General features: G+C 42.4%; 1 protein-coding gene and 1 long non-coding RNA gene across 8 annotated transcripts in view; one reads left to right on the top strand and one right to left on the bottom strand.

The window, feature by feature from the left end:
- Window positions 1-7,186, bottom strand: part of LOC129782732 (uncharacterized) — a 63,805-nt gene extending 56,619 nt beyond the window's left edge. For all 3 annotated transcript variants that reach the window (XR_008744792.1, XR_008744793.1, XR_008744791.1), the window contains exons 1-2: window positions 6,950-7,186; window positions 3,600-3,696 (exon numbers count right to left, since the gene is read on the bottom strand). This is a non-coding gene — a long non-coding RNA (uncharacterized LOC129782732). The remainder of the gene's footprint in view (window positions 1-3,599; window positions 3,697-6,949) is intronic.
- The window catches only part of GRAMD2B (GRAM domain containing 2B), a 43,446-nt gene that overhangs the window by 2,644 nt on the left and 25,020 nt on the right, over window positions 1-15,782 (top strand). Inside the window, exons 1-2 of one of the 5 annotated variants that reach the window (XM_055790946.1) lie at window positions 7,494-7,621; window positions 9,206-9,280. The exons of 1 other annotated variant lie outside the window; for it this stretch is intronic. In XM_055790946.1, the coding sequence (XP_055646921.1) occupies window positions 9,267-9,280 (14 nt within the window). In that variant the 5' untranslated portion in view covers window positions 7,494-7,621; window positions 9,206-9,266. Of the gene's footprint in view, window positions 1-7,489; window positions 7,622-9,205; window positions 9,281-10,379; window positions 11,160-15,782 lie in introns of those variants that run through there. 3 more of the 5 variants (XM_055790945.1, XM_055790944.1, XM_055790947.1) reach the window with 3 other exon arrangements.

Consider the following 15,782-nt stretch of genomic DNA (forward strand, 5'->3'; position numbering starts at 1 on the left):
GAGTTAACACCCTGCATCCAGATCTCCTAAACTTTAGAAAAATCTCAAGCCTTACGGTTCTGATCAATCTTCAGAATGACCCTGGGAAAAAAATATATTGAACACAAAAGAATGAGATTTTTACTCAATTTGGATCAGGACTACTGACCACCAGCACTGTGAATGTCAAACTCTTACATATGTTAACACAGCAATAATCAAATGTAGGTTGTATATCAAATGCTTGTTAAAAAAAAATAATATATATATATTAGTGAAGATTCAGCATTTACCAATACATTGATATCAGGTAAAAAACATAAATAAATAAATACAACCACCACAGGAAAAATAGTACAGTATGAAGAGGTACGTTTTCTAAATGCAAAGTCATGGAAATGGGAGTCAAAAGGGTCCTCAACTCTAATCCTGGCCTGGCAGTTAATTTGGTGCATTGCAATGCATAAATCAATTAAATACAATACTTGTGTTTTCCATCTATGATCTGGCATTAATATTTACCTATCTTTTGCATACAGCAGACTAACAGAAAAACTTGTAACAAACTTCAAAGATCATTTTGTGGTAGCTGGGCTTTTGTTTGGACACAAGAAAGGATCCATACATTCAGGTTTTTTCTTTGAAGATTTTTGGATGGGGACATGAACTTTTTTTAAGGCAATTTACTGCTGTGTTGAAATTACACCATTCAGAAACATCCAATGCACTGCTGTGAGGCTGAGGCTCAGTTCAGACTAATCCAAGCAATCACATTAAAGAGATAAATACACACCTACTGTCTTCTGAAAGGTGTACTGCCTTTATAGCTCAATTATGAGCACCTGAAACACTAGCAACCACTTTACTGTTCAATGGCTTGCACCTGGGATTTGGCATTCACCCTATCTAGCCTCGCCGTGCAAGACATACCTAATGTTTGGTGGGTTTTTTCCCTCCAGGGTAATATAGCTCCTAGTTCTAAATGAGACAAAACACTAAGTCTATCTGGCTCAGCAGAACAGCTTACTGTTCACAATGCCACCTGATGTAAAGACTGTAGAACTGATAGCACGATTCATTCTTTCACATTATCTCGTGTCTCACTTTAACCTTCCTCTCCTCAGGGTAGGAACAATTCTTTCCTAAGTTCCTGGGAAGTCTGGCCACTATTTTTTCTTGTGGAAGATTCAATTTATCCTCAAAGAAGCTGTGCTTTCACTTTCTTACATACTTAACACATGACACTGCTGCTCTTCAGAGACTTCCAGATGACTAACAGTTTCTCTCAACAAAATGATCACCATATTCAGATGTACCGTGAATGTCTGCATGCATGCATCTCTATCAAAGTGGATAGCAAAAAGAGCTATCCACACCTGTTCCTTTACAACACATAGATTCAATAATTACATATATGCATGCACATTATTTACTAGACGCACATAATCTGTTTGATGTCTTATACATACCAGTGCACTTAGATCAAAATTTTTGTCCACATTATCTGTACACAGAGATGTCACATTTGGATGTCACCCAGGATTTCACTTGGCCATTTATAAGCAGAGAATGACAAATCAAGCTAGGCTAAGGCACCAGGGTAGAACAAACAATATGTGTATTTATCTTTTCCTGCCTAGCTGGCCAATATATTAGATGACGGTTATAAATGAAGAAAAATGGATTTCACTGCCATGGGATTTGGTACTTTTATTGTAACTGACAAGATCTAGGCATCACAGCATTCTAACAATGCCATCCACGAGGCATCCAAGGCAATATATTGCTTGGGAAATATGCCATGACTGCTTTTTTTTTTCTCATAAAAGTAAGAGGAGACACTGACCTGTGTTTTTCAGCAAAGTGTGAACTGGCTGAGTGCCATCTCATAGGTAGCCGAACTACCACATGTCATAAGGTTCCTTTTTCCAGAATATAAGAAAGTTGCCATGAACAATTTGGAGGGAGACAAATGTTCCCTTACTTCACCGGTTCCACCGTGTTTTGCCATTAACCTTCCTCCCCATACTGCTGTTTTGATCAGTATGATATAAATTAAGACAGATCAGTGAGACACACTATGCAGCGTATCTTCTGTGACTACACAGTAAATTGTGTGAAGGTCATTGGTAGCAAAATGGCAGTGAGCTGATGGAGTACACGTACACACTAGTGTGTTAGACACTCACTATGAGGGGGGTGACACCACATTACTAACAGCCCAGACATTTTGTGAGTATTTCTCCCTTTTTTCCTGCTGGGTACTACAGTACATAATTGTAGTCTATTTCATCCAATGGCTTCAGTATTCAGCCACAATGGTCAGCCTCAGCGAGCCTCACCATTTGTGGTGAGAAATGTTCTAAATAGCTTTCAGCCCACTTTACTTCATATGCCCTATGCACTTCCTTGTCCAAAGGGGAGTTCATACTAATACAGTAATCCAGGCTCCTTTAAACAAAAAACAGGAACAGACAAGCAGATATGACTTCTAGCAAACTGCTCAGAAGAAACCAATCACCTGATACAGATATCTATGAAACAATCTCACACTTTCAAAAAAAAAAAAAAATACTGAACTCTTAATCTGGGAAAGGAATGGGGATCAATTGGCCGAAACTGCCTTCCACTCCTTACAAAATTGCACCACTCATTACTGTGTTCCTGCCCTAAGTATCTTCTACAGACTAGTACCTTGGTTTACTGCATTTCTTCTGAGCATACTTCAAGTGCACTGACTGACTTGCAGATGTTTATGAACAAACCTGCTTGAGGCAGGAGTATCACCAACACCTGATCAGATCAGGTATGGCTTTGTTTAGCTGGGTCTTGTAACCTCCAAAGACAGAGTCTACAGCCTCTCTGGGCAACCTCTTCCAACGCTGCACCGCTCTTTAGTGCAGTTTTGTTGTCTTTTCTGGTCTGTACTTTCCAAGCTGTAAGCCATTTCACTCTGGTTTGCCGCTGACAAGAAATCACAATTTTTCACTGATTCAATATCTTTCCAAATGCTTATTAGTTTGTGTCTCATACTATTAGAACTCCTATTTTTATGATATCTAATGTAATACTGCTTTCCTATCATACTTCAACAGAGTACTATAAAGACTTACTTAGCAGGTCTTTTATCGCTTAATAGCTTCCAAGACATTTCAGTAGCTTTCACAGAACCTTATCAATGCAGAATATCTCAGAAAACTGAAGACATACAATGACCTATAATCCAAAAATACCTGTATTCAGGTACTGTAAAGGTGGTATTTCTTTGTACCTTATTGTACCTGCAAAGAAGTACAGAAGAATTCTCTACTGAGGAGAAACATACTCTAAGTATACAGAATGCCAGAAATCACTGTACTCGTTTTCTGCTTTGTTCCTTCCTGGGAAAGCTTCCTCACATTCAGGAATGATGATACTCACCATATAAGCTGAGAAATATTTTATGAACAGCCTTTATGACTGTACTGAAATAAAACCCCAAGATACACAAATACTATTGATTAAGACCATCTCTAACCCTGTATATTTCCAGCTAGATTGTCTTATTTATCATTCATTGGCAATATCCTATCCAAAAATCTCTATGCATGGGTAGCAGTCCTATTGCTTTTTATACTGACCTTTCCAGTGTGCCTCATTGTGCTTTCCATTGCCCTTCCCTTCCTTAAGTCATTCAAGACAGGACTCATAATTATTCTGATAAATTGAAGAAACAGTCTGAAAAAAAAAAAAGAATGAAATTCAAAAAGGATATGTAGGTCATACTTAGTCAAATCTAATAATCAGCTGCTAACGTGCTAGAGGAGAGCATCTCAGTCCTTCCTAAGCTTCACCAGGTCATGGTGGTTCAACCATTAACCCTCAGCCAGCCTCATCCTGCTGTGAAACACAAAAACACTTTATTATGAAATACGAACAATGGTAGTGTGTATAGGACAGATGAAGTAATCTAATCTTGTCTTTATTCATGAGGCTTCTGGTGTCTAGTTTGGGGCACTGTGCTTCAGAAAAGATCTGAAACTGTTAGAGACAGTTCATAGGAAAAAAAAGAAGTCCAGAAACCACAATTTATACCTTTTACCTGAGGGTAGAGAGGATAAGAAAATGGGTGGAAATGGGAGACGGTTTTTCACTGTTCCTCATATAGAATAAATTAAGAAGCGGTGGCTTTAAATTTCAGCAAGAAGGATTCAGGATCGTGTTAGAGATTAAGGATAACTTCGCCTGGATGATAGCAAACACTGTAATTGTTTGTCTGGATACACTACTGACTTTTAAGAACAATTTAAACAAGTGTCTTGTCAGAAATGACACAGGAGTAGCAGGTCTTACCTTGGGATAGGGAATGAACTTGATGAATCAGTGCATTCTATTCTGCTTTTCTGTGATTTCATAGATCTTCTTTTACAAGGAAAGTTTTTCCTATTATTTCATCTCTAGTTTTTCATCCTTTGCTGTGCCATAAGTAATGTTGGAGGTCCTGATTATTGAAAGCCTTCAACCCCCTCTGAGGCTTACTGTAGCCTCTTCAGAGCAGGAGCATGTCAAGTTTCGGCCTACATGGCATCGTACTGCAGGCATCAAACGGTAATCAATAATTTTATAGTACACTAATTTCTGTTTCTTTCCCCAATCTGCACTTCACCAATTAAAGAAAAACACAATCCAGATTTTCTGACAACAATGGGTTTCTCTTGGTGACAGCTTGGTCTTCACTTACTTGCTATAGTGTATCTGTATACATGAGCAATTATAACTGTACAGGAAAAGGTCCTTCATGCTTCTTTTGCATATGTAAGATTTGCAACAGCGTATCAAAAAAAAAGCAAAAGGTTTTCAAGTACATTCCACCCACAAGAGCAGCTGCACATTTGATTGTTTAATATAAGGAACTCCTCATTGCATATTACTTGAGAATCCTAGCATTCAGGACTTCTATCACTCCAGAGCGCGTCCTCTTGCTCTGGAGTTGCTGCACCATGCCGAGTTTGACAAAGCTTGGCCACAGAGTTTCTTTCTCAAATCCTCCAGAAAACACAAGCTATATTCATTGCCTATTACTTCCACCATCATTAACAGGTAACAACAAAATGCACAAAGGAGGCATGTATTGACAATTTGCCAGAACCAAGTCTCTGACAACAGTTAAGATATCATGGTATTGAACAAAGTAGTAAGGATTCCTTTTTAGTGTCTAGGCTGCTGGCATTAATTTACTTGAATGTTAACTTTCTTCTACAGTAAATGCCTTGACTGATTAAAACAGAGAGCTTTGCATACCTTGAGAATGGTGCCAGACAAAACTAAAACAGACTGAGCTCCAGGAACCAAGCAGCTCCCTTCCATTCTTGCACCACTGTGGTAGTGGCAGACACCTCTGGAAATGCGTGAACAAAGCAGTCAGCAGTAGCGTTTCTCTCCTGTAACTAAATCTACCAGAGACTGAAAATCTAAGCACTCAAAAAGCAGCTGACTATATTTCTTCAAATATCTAAAAGTCAGATTCTTACCTACTGTAAACCAGCATTGTTCTGCTGCAGTAGGTAGAAGCTACACAAGAGTTATTCAACCACAAGTATGCCTTCATCTTCAAAATTAGGACTAAAATAGCAACTGATACCTTTCTAGTGCACTGAAAGGCCTCAAAAAACGAGATGAAGGGTTGGTAGTCACTTTTCCTTGGTAGTGCATAGCGATGTAAGAACAATTCCCAGGGAACCCAAAACCTCATACAGGTTGCTGAATCACAGCAAAGGGTACCAGGTCCAAACAGACACAGGATGCCAGCTCAGACTTCCCTGGCTTTTTCAATTCCAGTTCCACCTGCAGACAGCTGAAATGGGGCCTGTTCTGTTATTCCCCAAACATATGGGATGCTGCTATATAGCCACAGGTTGTGATTGGCATAGGGGCTGGGAAAGGCTCTGCAGTGCAGTGCCAAGCCTCCTAAGGTGCTCCACAGGGGAGCATAAGGCAGCAAACAAAGTTTCACAGGTGCAGGACCTAACAGGCCTGAATAATCGTTCTTGTAAATTGCATCTCATATCTTTTCCACATGTGCCTCGGATTTTATGTTAAATAATACATAAACATTAGTTAATGATGTCTCCCAGAAATACAGACATTTCAAGTGTCTTCCTTTCTATGCAGCTTCAAACACAGTCTTTATTTTGACTGGAGCTAATTAAACCCACCTGGTCTAGCTGAGAGGATACAGCAATCTCACATCTTCTGTGGGATCTGTGTGCCCAAGCAGCTATGGCAGTCCTGAGCCTTTTCACAATTAACACCTCTTCCTTTTTACTGTTTCCTGAATATATTGCAACAGTACCGAATACTTAGTTCTTGCACCTTCAAAATACTGTATGTATCAAGCAATCTTAACAATGCAACTGGAAGGTAACCGATTATCTTCATACGTCTTTTCAATCTGAAATGTACACTAGTACCTATCTCCTACCCAGATGGCCACTAACAAGAGACCACTCTCCTGTACATACTCTCCCCTTATGTTCTATGAAGTCTGCCAGTTGGGAAGAAAATATATTCTATTATTACTTAAATTAAGATATTGTAACACATTAAACCATGAGAATTGGCCTTTTTCTACAGATGTTACTTTGAACTCTCGTAACAAAGCTGGCCTTCCTTAGATCGTATTATTAAAGCCGCAGACTCCATCTTTGCTTTGTGAAAACATCAGCTCACCACACAGAACGCTGACGTGGTTATTAACCAGGTAACAAAAAACCTCTGCCATACGCACACCGACAGTTTGCGTCTGCCACGTGAGATGGCTTGAGCCAAATGCTGGCATGTAACTTGAGGGCACACAACCTCCCCGACAGTCCCACCAGCACCAGCCGGGGGAAGGCTGTGCTTGCGCTGGGCTTTGTGCAGCGTGTGTCCATTTCCTGGGCAGACAAACCAGCCTGGGGCACTGCTGAAGAGAAAGGGAACAAGCACACACCTGGGGCGGCCAGAGGTGTAAACCACCAGCTGATCCCCGCGGAAGCTCGCAGGAGTACAGCCGTCCGGAGGCCCTGGGCTACCGCCCGCTGCGGACGGCGGTGCAACACGCCGGCGGAGGCCTGTGGACTGCCGTTTGCTGTCGTTACCGCGGCCCACGGGCTCTCCCAGGCCTTCCCGCCGCAGACCGCGCGTGTGAAACCGCGCCCCGCCACGAAACACTCAGGGCACCTCGTGTCCGAGCCAGCGGGAGGCAGCGCCCCACGCGACAGCGTCCCGCCTGGGTCATTTAAGGCGCGTAATGGATCGGCCACGCGGGGAGCGCGGGCTGCCGCCGCCCGGGGCCGCGGCCGTCACTTCGCGGCCGTAGCCGGGGCCGCCCTCCCGCCACGGCCCGGGACAGCAGCCGCCCGCCGAGCGGGCGGAACCAGTTCGTAGCGGCTTCCCGCCGCGGGCCCCTGCTCCCGCTCCCGGCGGCCCAGCACGGAGGCGGAGGCGGCGGCGGGTCCCGCCCCAGGGCGGGGCGGCGGGGGATCGGCCCGGGCCGGCGGTTCAGTGCCGTGCGGCGGCGGCGGGTGCCGATGGTGCTCATGACCGAGCAGCGGTGCGATGCGGAGGAGCCGAGGGCTGCGCGGGCCGCCGGCAGGCGGGAGAACAGGGCCGCCCTCCGGCTGTGAGTACTGCCCGGGCCGGGAGGGGCGGCCGCCAGCCCGCCCGCCCCGGGGGCCCCGGCTGCTGCCCGGGCTGCTCCGCGGGGCAGAGGCGGCGGCGGGGACTGTGACGGCGGCGGCCGGGCGCCCTGAGGCGGCGGGGGAGGGCCGTGGGGCGGGCGGCTCGGCAGCGAGGGGCGGCTTCGCCGTTGTGGGAGAGGGGTGTGTGTGGAGCCTATAGGGAAGGGCCGCCAAGGGCTCTGCGCGGGCAGGCTTGCGTTAAGCACGGGTATCTCTGCGCAGCCGAGATCTGCGCTCCTCGGAGGGCAGCCTCGAGCACGGCGTTAAGCCCCGAAGTTGTACTTTTAGGAGCAAGGCATGTAAATAGTGCTTCTAGTAACTTCAGTGCAGCAGCCTGCAAATCCTTCTCTTCCGTGGCACAGACATACAGCAGCAGTGCTTTAGCACTCCAGTACTGCGCACGGGCTCCAGTGGGAAGCTGTGATCCTCAGACCTGGGTGCCAAGAAGAGGCAGAACTTTCCTGAAAGTTCACAAACTTTGATGCAGACAAGATGCAGTACAATGGGAAGTCAGTCTGACTTCAGTCCCAGGCAGGGTCGGGACAGGCCACTCCATTGGGGCAGCAGGCACTTGCCTGCGCTGGTGCACGGTTCCCCACCAAGCTCCTAGTCCAGCGTAGCCATACCCACACCTGGCCTCCTGCTCCTCAGCCAGAGAGGTACTGTAAAAATTGCGCAGATGAAGAGATCAAGAATACTTAATATTCTTTGAGAGGAAGAGGAGGCCTTGCTGGCTAGTAAAGCCTGCTTAGGCTAACTGATGGAAGGTAGGGAGGTCAGAGGGCTTTCCCTTCCACGGGTGCAAAGAATCCCTGCACTCTACCGAGGCCACTGACCTTCCCAGCCTCTGATGGAGGCTGGGGACGTCAGGGGTTAAGGGCTGCTTCTCCTGCACTGGTCTTTAGCTTCCTGTGGAGGTCTCAAGTTGTTGAGGTGCTTGCATGCCATGGTAATGACCACAGCGTGAAAATCTGGCTGGAATCAAGCAGCTGCCTGGTTCCATACTTCCATACCGGGCACTCAATTCATGTGGGACTTGCCAGTCCCAAGGATGCAGTTTGAGAAGTAAAGCATCTATGAAACAAGAAAATAAGAAGTCTAGGGTTTTCTCCTCCAAAGAAAGAAAGAAAGAAAAAATTACTTTCCCCTAATCTGGCACGATTCCCCTGCTCATAGAACTTTTCTTCAGAAAGATCTGAAACTTAATCTTTAATCTCGTCTTTAATCTTAAATGGCTTCCAGCAGAAAGGAGGACAAGTTACCAGCAACTGGCTTTTTCTTTGGAAAGAAACTCCAAGGTCTTTGTGTCTTTATTATTTTTTTTTCCCCCAACTGTTGTATCTCTGGTCTCTGAGCAGGTGTATTCCCAAAGTATGTATTGCAGTGAAATCTGTTGCCAGAAATAACTTGCTAGTTAGAGAGCACTGGGAATCAAAATGTCTTCTGAGTGTCCTTTATCCTATACAGTGTAGTTGCATCAGTGACTTCACATTGCAAATGAGACATAATTCCCCGACCTTCTCTAGAGCCTTCTGACTTCAAGCCCTGGGTCCCGATCCCCCATGTAGAATTTTGCTGGTGAACCTAATGAAGTTCTTCAGGTATGCAAGATCTCTATCTGATCTTTTTCTCTTTAGAACAGGACTAGGAGTCCAAGCCAATGTATAGAAAGCTTGATGTCGGAGACATTGCATATGCACCAACTAACTGACCCTCTGTTTTGTCCCCAGGTGTTTTAATTTTTCAGTGCTGAATCAGTTATAGTTAGAAGTGAGGTTAGTCCTAGCAAGTGTAATAGATGGAGAAGTCAGGCTTGCTATGACTCTTTTTTTTTTTTTTTTTTTTTTTTAGCTATCAATTTTTGCTGTTCAGTAGAAAGTAGTGTGTCATACAGTGAAAACCTAGGCGATCTGTTAGGCTGCAGGCTACAGTGTTCAGCAATACTAGCCTGGGCAGCACAAGAGTGAAAAGGCTGGAGCAGGCAAAAAAGTTGAAATGCTTTGTCTTAAACTAGAGAATTGTTTAAGCATTTGCTGTTTGGAAACAAAGTTTGAATTTATTTGCCAATTCCATTTAACTGGTAGCTGGATCCATCAGAGAAAGTCGTGTTCATTTGACTGTGAGTTTACCTCAGAAACCAAGTAACTTTGATTTGACTAACACGAAGCTATAGGGAGAATTCTTCAGCTGAAGAACAAAACCAGAATCTTTGTTTTTATTCAGTTAGGAGTGAACTCACTAAAAACTGGATTGCTGAAGATTTTTTTTTTTTTTTAGAAAATTTCATAAATAAGCATGTGTGGTTGTGGTAGAGTTTTGTTCATTTCATGTACTTCCAGGGAGCAATATGCAACTAACAGAGTTCATGCTGACCTCTATTTGAAAAAAAATCCTAGCAGAGTTATAGAGGCTCAGGGAGTTCTCAAGTGTTTTCCAAAGCTCAGAGGAGAGAGATTTATATGTGCACTATAACCTCTACTTCCTGGAGGTATGCTTAAAATGTTTTTCAGTTTCCGAGATGGACTTTATAGCTTGATATCGATATGCTTCTGCTGCTCCCATAAAGGTGTCCCTGGGGGATGGGTGCTTCTGAAGGATGGAAGCTGTAGACATTTTGGCTTGGGGTTGGGTTTTTTTTGGTTTTGGAGGGGGTTTTGGGGTTTGCTTTTTCTTAATTATTTCAAGATTACATCTGGGAACGTTATATGTCAGTGATTCAGAAACTTGATACAGAATGAGTTAAGTATATGCATACTAATTTAGAAAATGGGCTTCTCTGGCATGTTTAGTAATAGTTATATCTTTGCAAAGTTTGCAGTACATCTGTCTGGATTGTACATCCCCTGTACAGATGTACAGAGATAACACTGCGTGGAAGATGGGTGCTGTTCCTATGTGGACCCAAAAGAGTGATGTACCAAAAGTCTGTCATTACATGGAGTTTCTCCTAAGCAAATCAAAAGTTCCTGGACAGAAAAAAACCTTCCAAGTGGTGTTCCTTGATCATTACATCCTGATGTGGCCTTGGACCAAAAAGGAATTAACCCTTACATTGTATTTAGAGGATATTTTTTCTGACTTGAAAGTGGGGTGTGTGGTATTTATGGTGGCACTAGACGTGCCTCAGAAGCTGTCAGCCCCACTACAGGGACAGCTGATGGAACTGAAAACAGAGGTACATTTAGGAGGAATGGCAGAGGTTTAGTAATGAGCAGTTCATGTTCCGTGTCAGCATGCTTCTGCTTTCACACATACCTGCCTCTGTTGAAGTCAATATAGCATTTTCTGGTTTCCACAGATAGTATTTGGCCTACTGCAATTAAATCTATCTGTATTAGGTCAATGTGCTAAGTTACGGTATGCTTATATACTGCTAACATTAAGTGGTACGTTCTGCCTCCTTCTTTGAGCGTAAGGTAATGTCCAGTTACGGAGTGGAACTTAAAGAAATGAGAAAGCTGCGACCTAAGGCTCTGAAAGGTATGGAAAGTTTTAGGTTTTGTTTTGGGGTGAGGGGTTTGGTTTTGGGTTTTGTTGGTGGTGGTTTTTTGATAAAAAAATATATTGCAGATACTGGGGAAGATATGCTGCTGAAAGCAGTGGAAAATGCTTACAGGCAAATTACACACTTCTGGAAAAAGAGATAATGTGATCTTTATAGTTTGTTTGTCTGATGTGTTATGCTGCCATAACAGATGTTTCCTAATAACTGTTTATCAGCTGATAAGTTAAAACACAATTAATCAACTGACCTGTGCATAGTCACAACATAATAACTTTTTCTTAAACTCTCTTACTCAAGGGAAATACAAAATGAAGATAATAAAGAAGAGGTTATTTATTACTGATTTAAATTTTTATTTCAGCTTTGATCCAAGTTAACTTCTTCCCAGATGCCAAACTTCTACTGCTTTTTTGTGAAGGGAAAAGAGCATATGTATGTGTCTACGTTATTCATATTTTGTGCTTTCAGTGGATGGAGATATTAAAACACAGTATTATATTTTTAAATTATTCCGTGGTAGTTCTTCCCTGGTTTTGTAGCAAAAGTTGTAATGCATGATCTGAAAAGAAGGATAGGCTTGCAAAGTGAAACATTTAAATTTGAAGTGTGACAGAAAAGAGATTTCCAGTCTGGATGACCTCCATTTGTTCATGATGATGTTCTCTAATTGCTCCTATTTTTTCCTATTTTCCTGTCATTCTTACTTTGTTCACTGTATATACAAGCTTAAGTTATAAAAGCAGCTTTTTAAAAGTAACTGTGCTATGTGTAAATGCATACTATGAATCTGAACAGCCTTTTCATTGTACCACGGTGCCTCACTGGCTAACCTGAAATACTCCTGATGGTTTTTTTTAAAAGCAGTTATGCTGCCTTTACTGGTTATATGCAGTCTGTGAGAAATGCTTGTTAGGCAACATAATACTACAGATAAGCTTTGGGCAGCAGGATTTGTTGCTGGTATTTGACAGGTGATGTATAAACATAGTATCAGAGTATTGTGATCTGGCCACCATCTCCATAAATGTTGCGGTCATATGGTTAGAAATGATGTGCCTATCTAATGATGCCACTGCTGGAACTCATGATCCTCATGCTCTGTAGTTGGCTGTTGCCAAGGCCATATATATCCTTTCCAGTTAATGTTTTAGACTTCCGTTACTGTTATACCAGAAGATCTTATGTTTGGTCTAACAATCTTTACAAACCTCTTTTGTAGTACTTATTTTAACCAAAATTCATAGGTAGCTGTCTGAATTCAGCTAGGCTGATCAGCAAAAGTCTCTTCAAATGTTGTCATCACAGAACAAATAATTTGTCTGCAGATAACAGGAATATGGTAGGACAAGTTGGTTTTCCCCATTTATCCACTTTTCCTTTATCTAGAAGATTTCTAAGCTACACAAAATTACAGAGGGATTATGTTTTCTTGCCAAGAAGCTGTAAACAAATATTTAAAACATCCATTTTTCCTTCTAGATAATGCAGGGGTCAGTGGGAGATTGCAGAAGGACATGGGCAACTGCTCGCTGCCAGCCCAGTGTATAGGGCCCTTCTCTCTTTGAAAAATGGCATAACGTGCTATCTCATGCTGGGGTGATTATGTTACAGCAATGGAATTAAGTACTGGGAGGCAGGACGCCTGAATAAAAGGGAGAACCAGGGATTGTAGGCGTATGTACAAGGAGAACACAGTTACCTCTTCTTAATTCCCTGCTAACTGAGCCTCAGTGCTGTACTGAAGTATTCACTTCCTTTAACTAGACTTCTGCCTGGTACTAAGCAGCTTCTGCCTCCATCCTTGAAAAATAGAACACTAAGATGAGAGAGGTTAAGCTTCCAGAAAGAATGGCAGGAAGTAACATGCAGATTGCAGAGAGGCAGCAGAGAAACTTTGCAGTGCCAGGGATGTAGGGGCAGACTGAAGCCTTCTTCCCCAGTAGATAAATGGGGGAAGCCTTATAGTTACTGACAGAATAACTGGAACAGTTCCTGACATCCCCCAAAAAAGCAACCATATCTGAGCATGTCTTCTGCAAAGATCCATTCCTGTATGTGCCTCAGTGGTTTAGCCTTATGGGAATCTTAGTTTAGGCTGTTTATGAAAGAGACACCACCATTACTTGATGGTAATTTTGTAGCTACCATTTATGCTGCACTAGTTCAAGAAGAGGCATTTAGGTTTGTTTAGCCTTTTTCTGGACAAGAAGGAATGTTGTATTAGGAAAGTCCACTAAATAACACAATATATATATGCTCATTTGGTTTTGTGAAGTTTTGCAGTACATGTAAATATGCTATGGCCAGCATAGGAGAGAGTCGGTGTTGCCGTGAAGGACGCTGTGTGGCCAGTGGAAAGGCTCATACTGAAGAGGGAGGCTTACAGAGCATTCAGACTCAGTGTTCTGGTGACGCAGAAGATAGAAAGTTAGGCTGGCCCTAGCAGGGATCTGGTCACCACATGTCACATCTGATGCTAATAAGAGTATCTTTGTGCAAGACTTTGGAAGGAAAATAGTTCCTTATGTACAGTGGCACTGTCAAAGGCACTGTTGGGGTTAGTGTCAGTTAGACCAATTGTTGGAAGGTAGTATTTCCTACTGTGAAGTAATAGCTTTTGTATTAGATTATCAACATTGTTCTGGTCTTTTCCATGAACGCATAGGTAGGTCTGTCAGAAAAGTTGTAGGTTGCACAGATAATTATGGGAAATTCAACACTGCCAGACCCTTGCACTGGTGAACAGTGAGCCTCCAACAGTGATTTCACTGTGATCCACTGACATCCCTCATGGAAGGTGGGATGAAACAGGGTAGATAGGCACAATTATATGTTCATCTTCATCTCGGTGTTTTGCATTAGGACTTGTTATGCACTATTTTTGCTGGGGAATGTACAAAAAAATGTTGTGTTTGGGTATCTCTTGAAATACCTACCTAATTTTTTCTGTTCCATCACTGTTGCCTTTTAAACAGAGAAATCCCATTAATGATTGTGGGTTATCTATTGTCAATGCCAGTTCTTAAAGGAACTGCTGCATGATCAAATCCAACCCTCCTTCCTTTTGTATATAACCTGTCTGAAGAACCAAACTTATTTTTTCCCGTGTACATTGATTAAAACACTTCATGTGCAGCATATTAAGTCATTACTTCTAAAAGTGCCATAAAACAGAAGCATCTGGTCAAGTGATTCATGGCAGCTTCATTTTTTAACTTTGTTTTTCTTAAGCAGCTGAGAAAGCAATAAAGGTGTTAGCAAGATTGCTCCTAAACCTCTGCTATCATCTTAAACTGTTCTGCATTCTTAATAGCAGTTGTTAATGTAATTGCTGTTGTCTGCTTGGGGTTTTTTTGGTTTTGTTTTTGGGTTTTTTGTAATCCTAATTCAGTCTGATGTAGCTACTTACGGTTTTTTTGAAAACACAATTAATGCTGGAAAACTGGCAGCCAAGTCTTGTATCATATGGAGGCATGTTGCTGTGGAGTTCCTCATCTAAAACTCAGAGATCCAGGCTCAGGTAGTGAGATCAAACCTTTACATTATGCTCATGCTCTGGTGATCAGACCTCTGGTGATCAGGTGATCATTGTAAAGATGCTTGTGGTGTTCAAGAGAGATTTGTATTGTTTCAGAGCAGATCTAACTGATAGATGCCCATGAAGTCATACTGAAGACACGGATTATGTATAAACGCAGCATTTTATCTTTCTTATTGCATGTGGTATAGAACAGTTGGTAGACCTGAGACTTACATGCCTTTGCCCTCTCTTCTGCACCCTGAACAAGTCATAGGTTCAGGAATTCTTCTTTCTTTTCCCTTTCTGCTGTTACCGCTGGAGGCTAAAGATAAAAATATAATCTGATAAAACACTACGCGCTTCCTTTTCAGTAGGATTTATGATCCTATTTTTTGTCGTGTTCTGGGTTAGAAGATAAAGGTAGGCTAGCACTAGGAGACAGCAAAATCTTTCCTGCTAAAAGCTGCCAGCAAGTTGGGGAATTAAAAGAACACTTGCTCCAGCCCAAAGTAGATGTGAATGAGTGTCTCCCCTAGTGTCTTTTGCTTCCCATTTTTTTCAGAAGTTTATTTGTTGAGAAGAGTTGTGTTGTGCTAGATTTGTCCATGCCTATGTTCAGATAATTTTTGGTCACCCTGCCAAGACTCCCATGAAAACCGCATGCTGGGAATCTTGTGGAGTTGAGTGAAGATACATATGAGAGGGCTTTTGCTTTTTGAAGTGGATATCTGAAACGGAAACTCTTGAAAAGACGAGAGAGCTAATGGCTTATATTCCTGTTCTAGTGTTAACTTAAAATATCTTGTTATAGTGTCTCATGTTTCGGAGCACAGGGAATTCTTCTGTGGGTTGTTTTGGTTTTTTTCTATGGAACTTGATAGTAGTCTGGTTTTGATTAGACAGGGAATACAGCCAGTTAATAATAGATGGTATTTAGAGCAGAGAATTTACATACTTGCTAATGACGTCTGTGGTGTCACAGTGATCTTCCTGATGTCCAAGTGGTAAGGTAGTGTGAAACTTGATCTGGTTATTATGTGAAATGTCTATTCAGTTGAGGGGAAGAAAACTTTACTTC

This window comes from Falco peregrinus, chromosome Z (assembly GCF_023634155.1).
Source record: "Falco peregrinus isolate bFalPer1 chromosome Z, bFalPer1.pri, whole genome shotgun sequence".
In the NCBI taxonomy this organism is placed as follows: domain Eukaryota; kingdom Metazoa; phylum Chordata; class Aves; order Falconiformes; family Falconidae; genus Falco; species Falco peregrinus.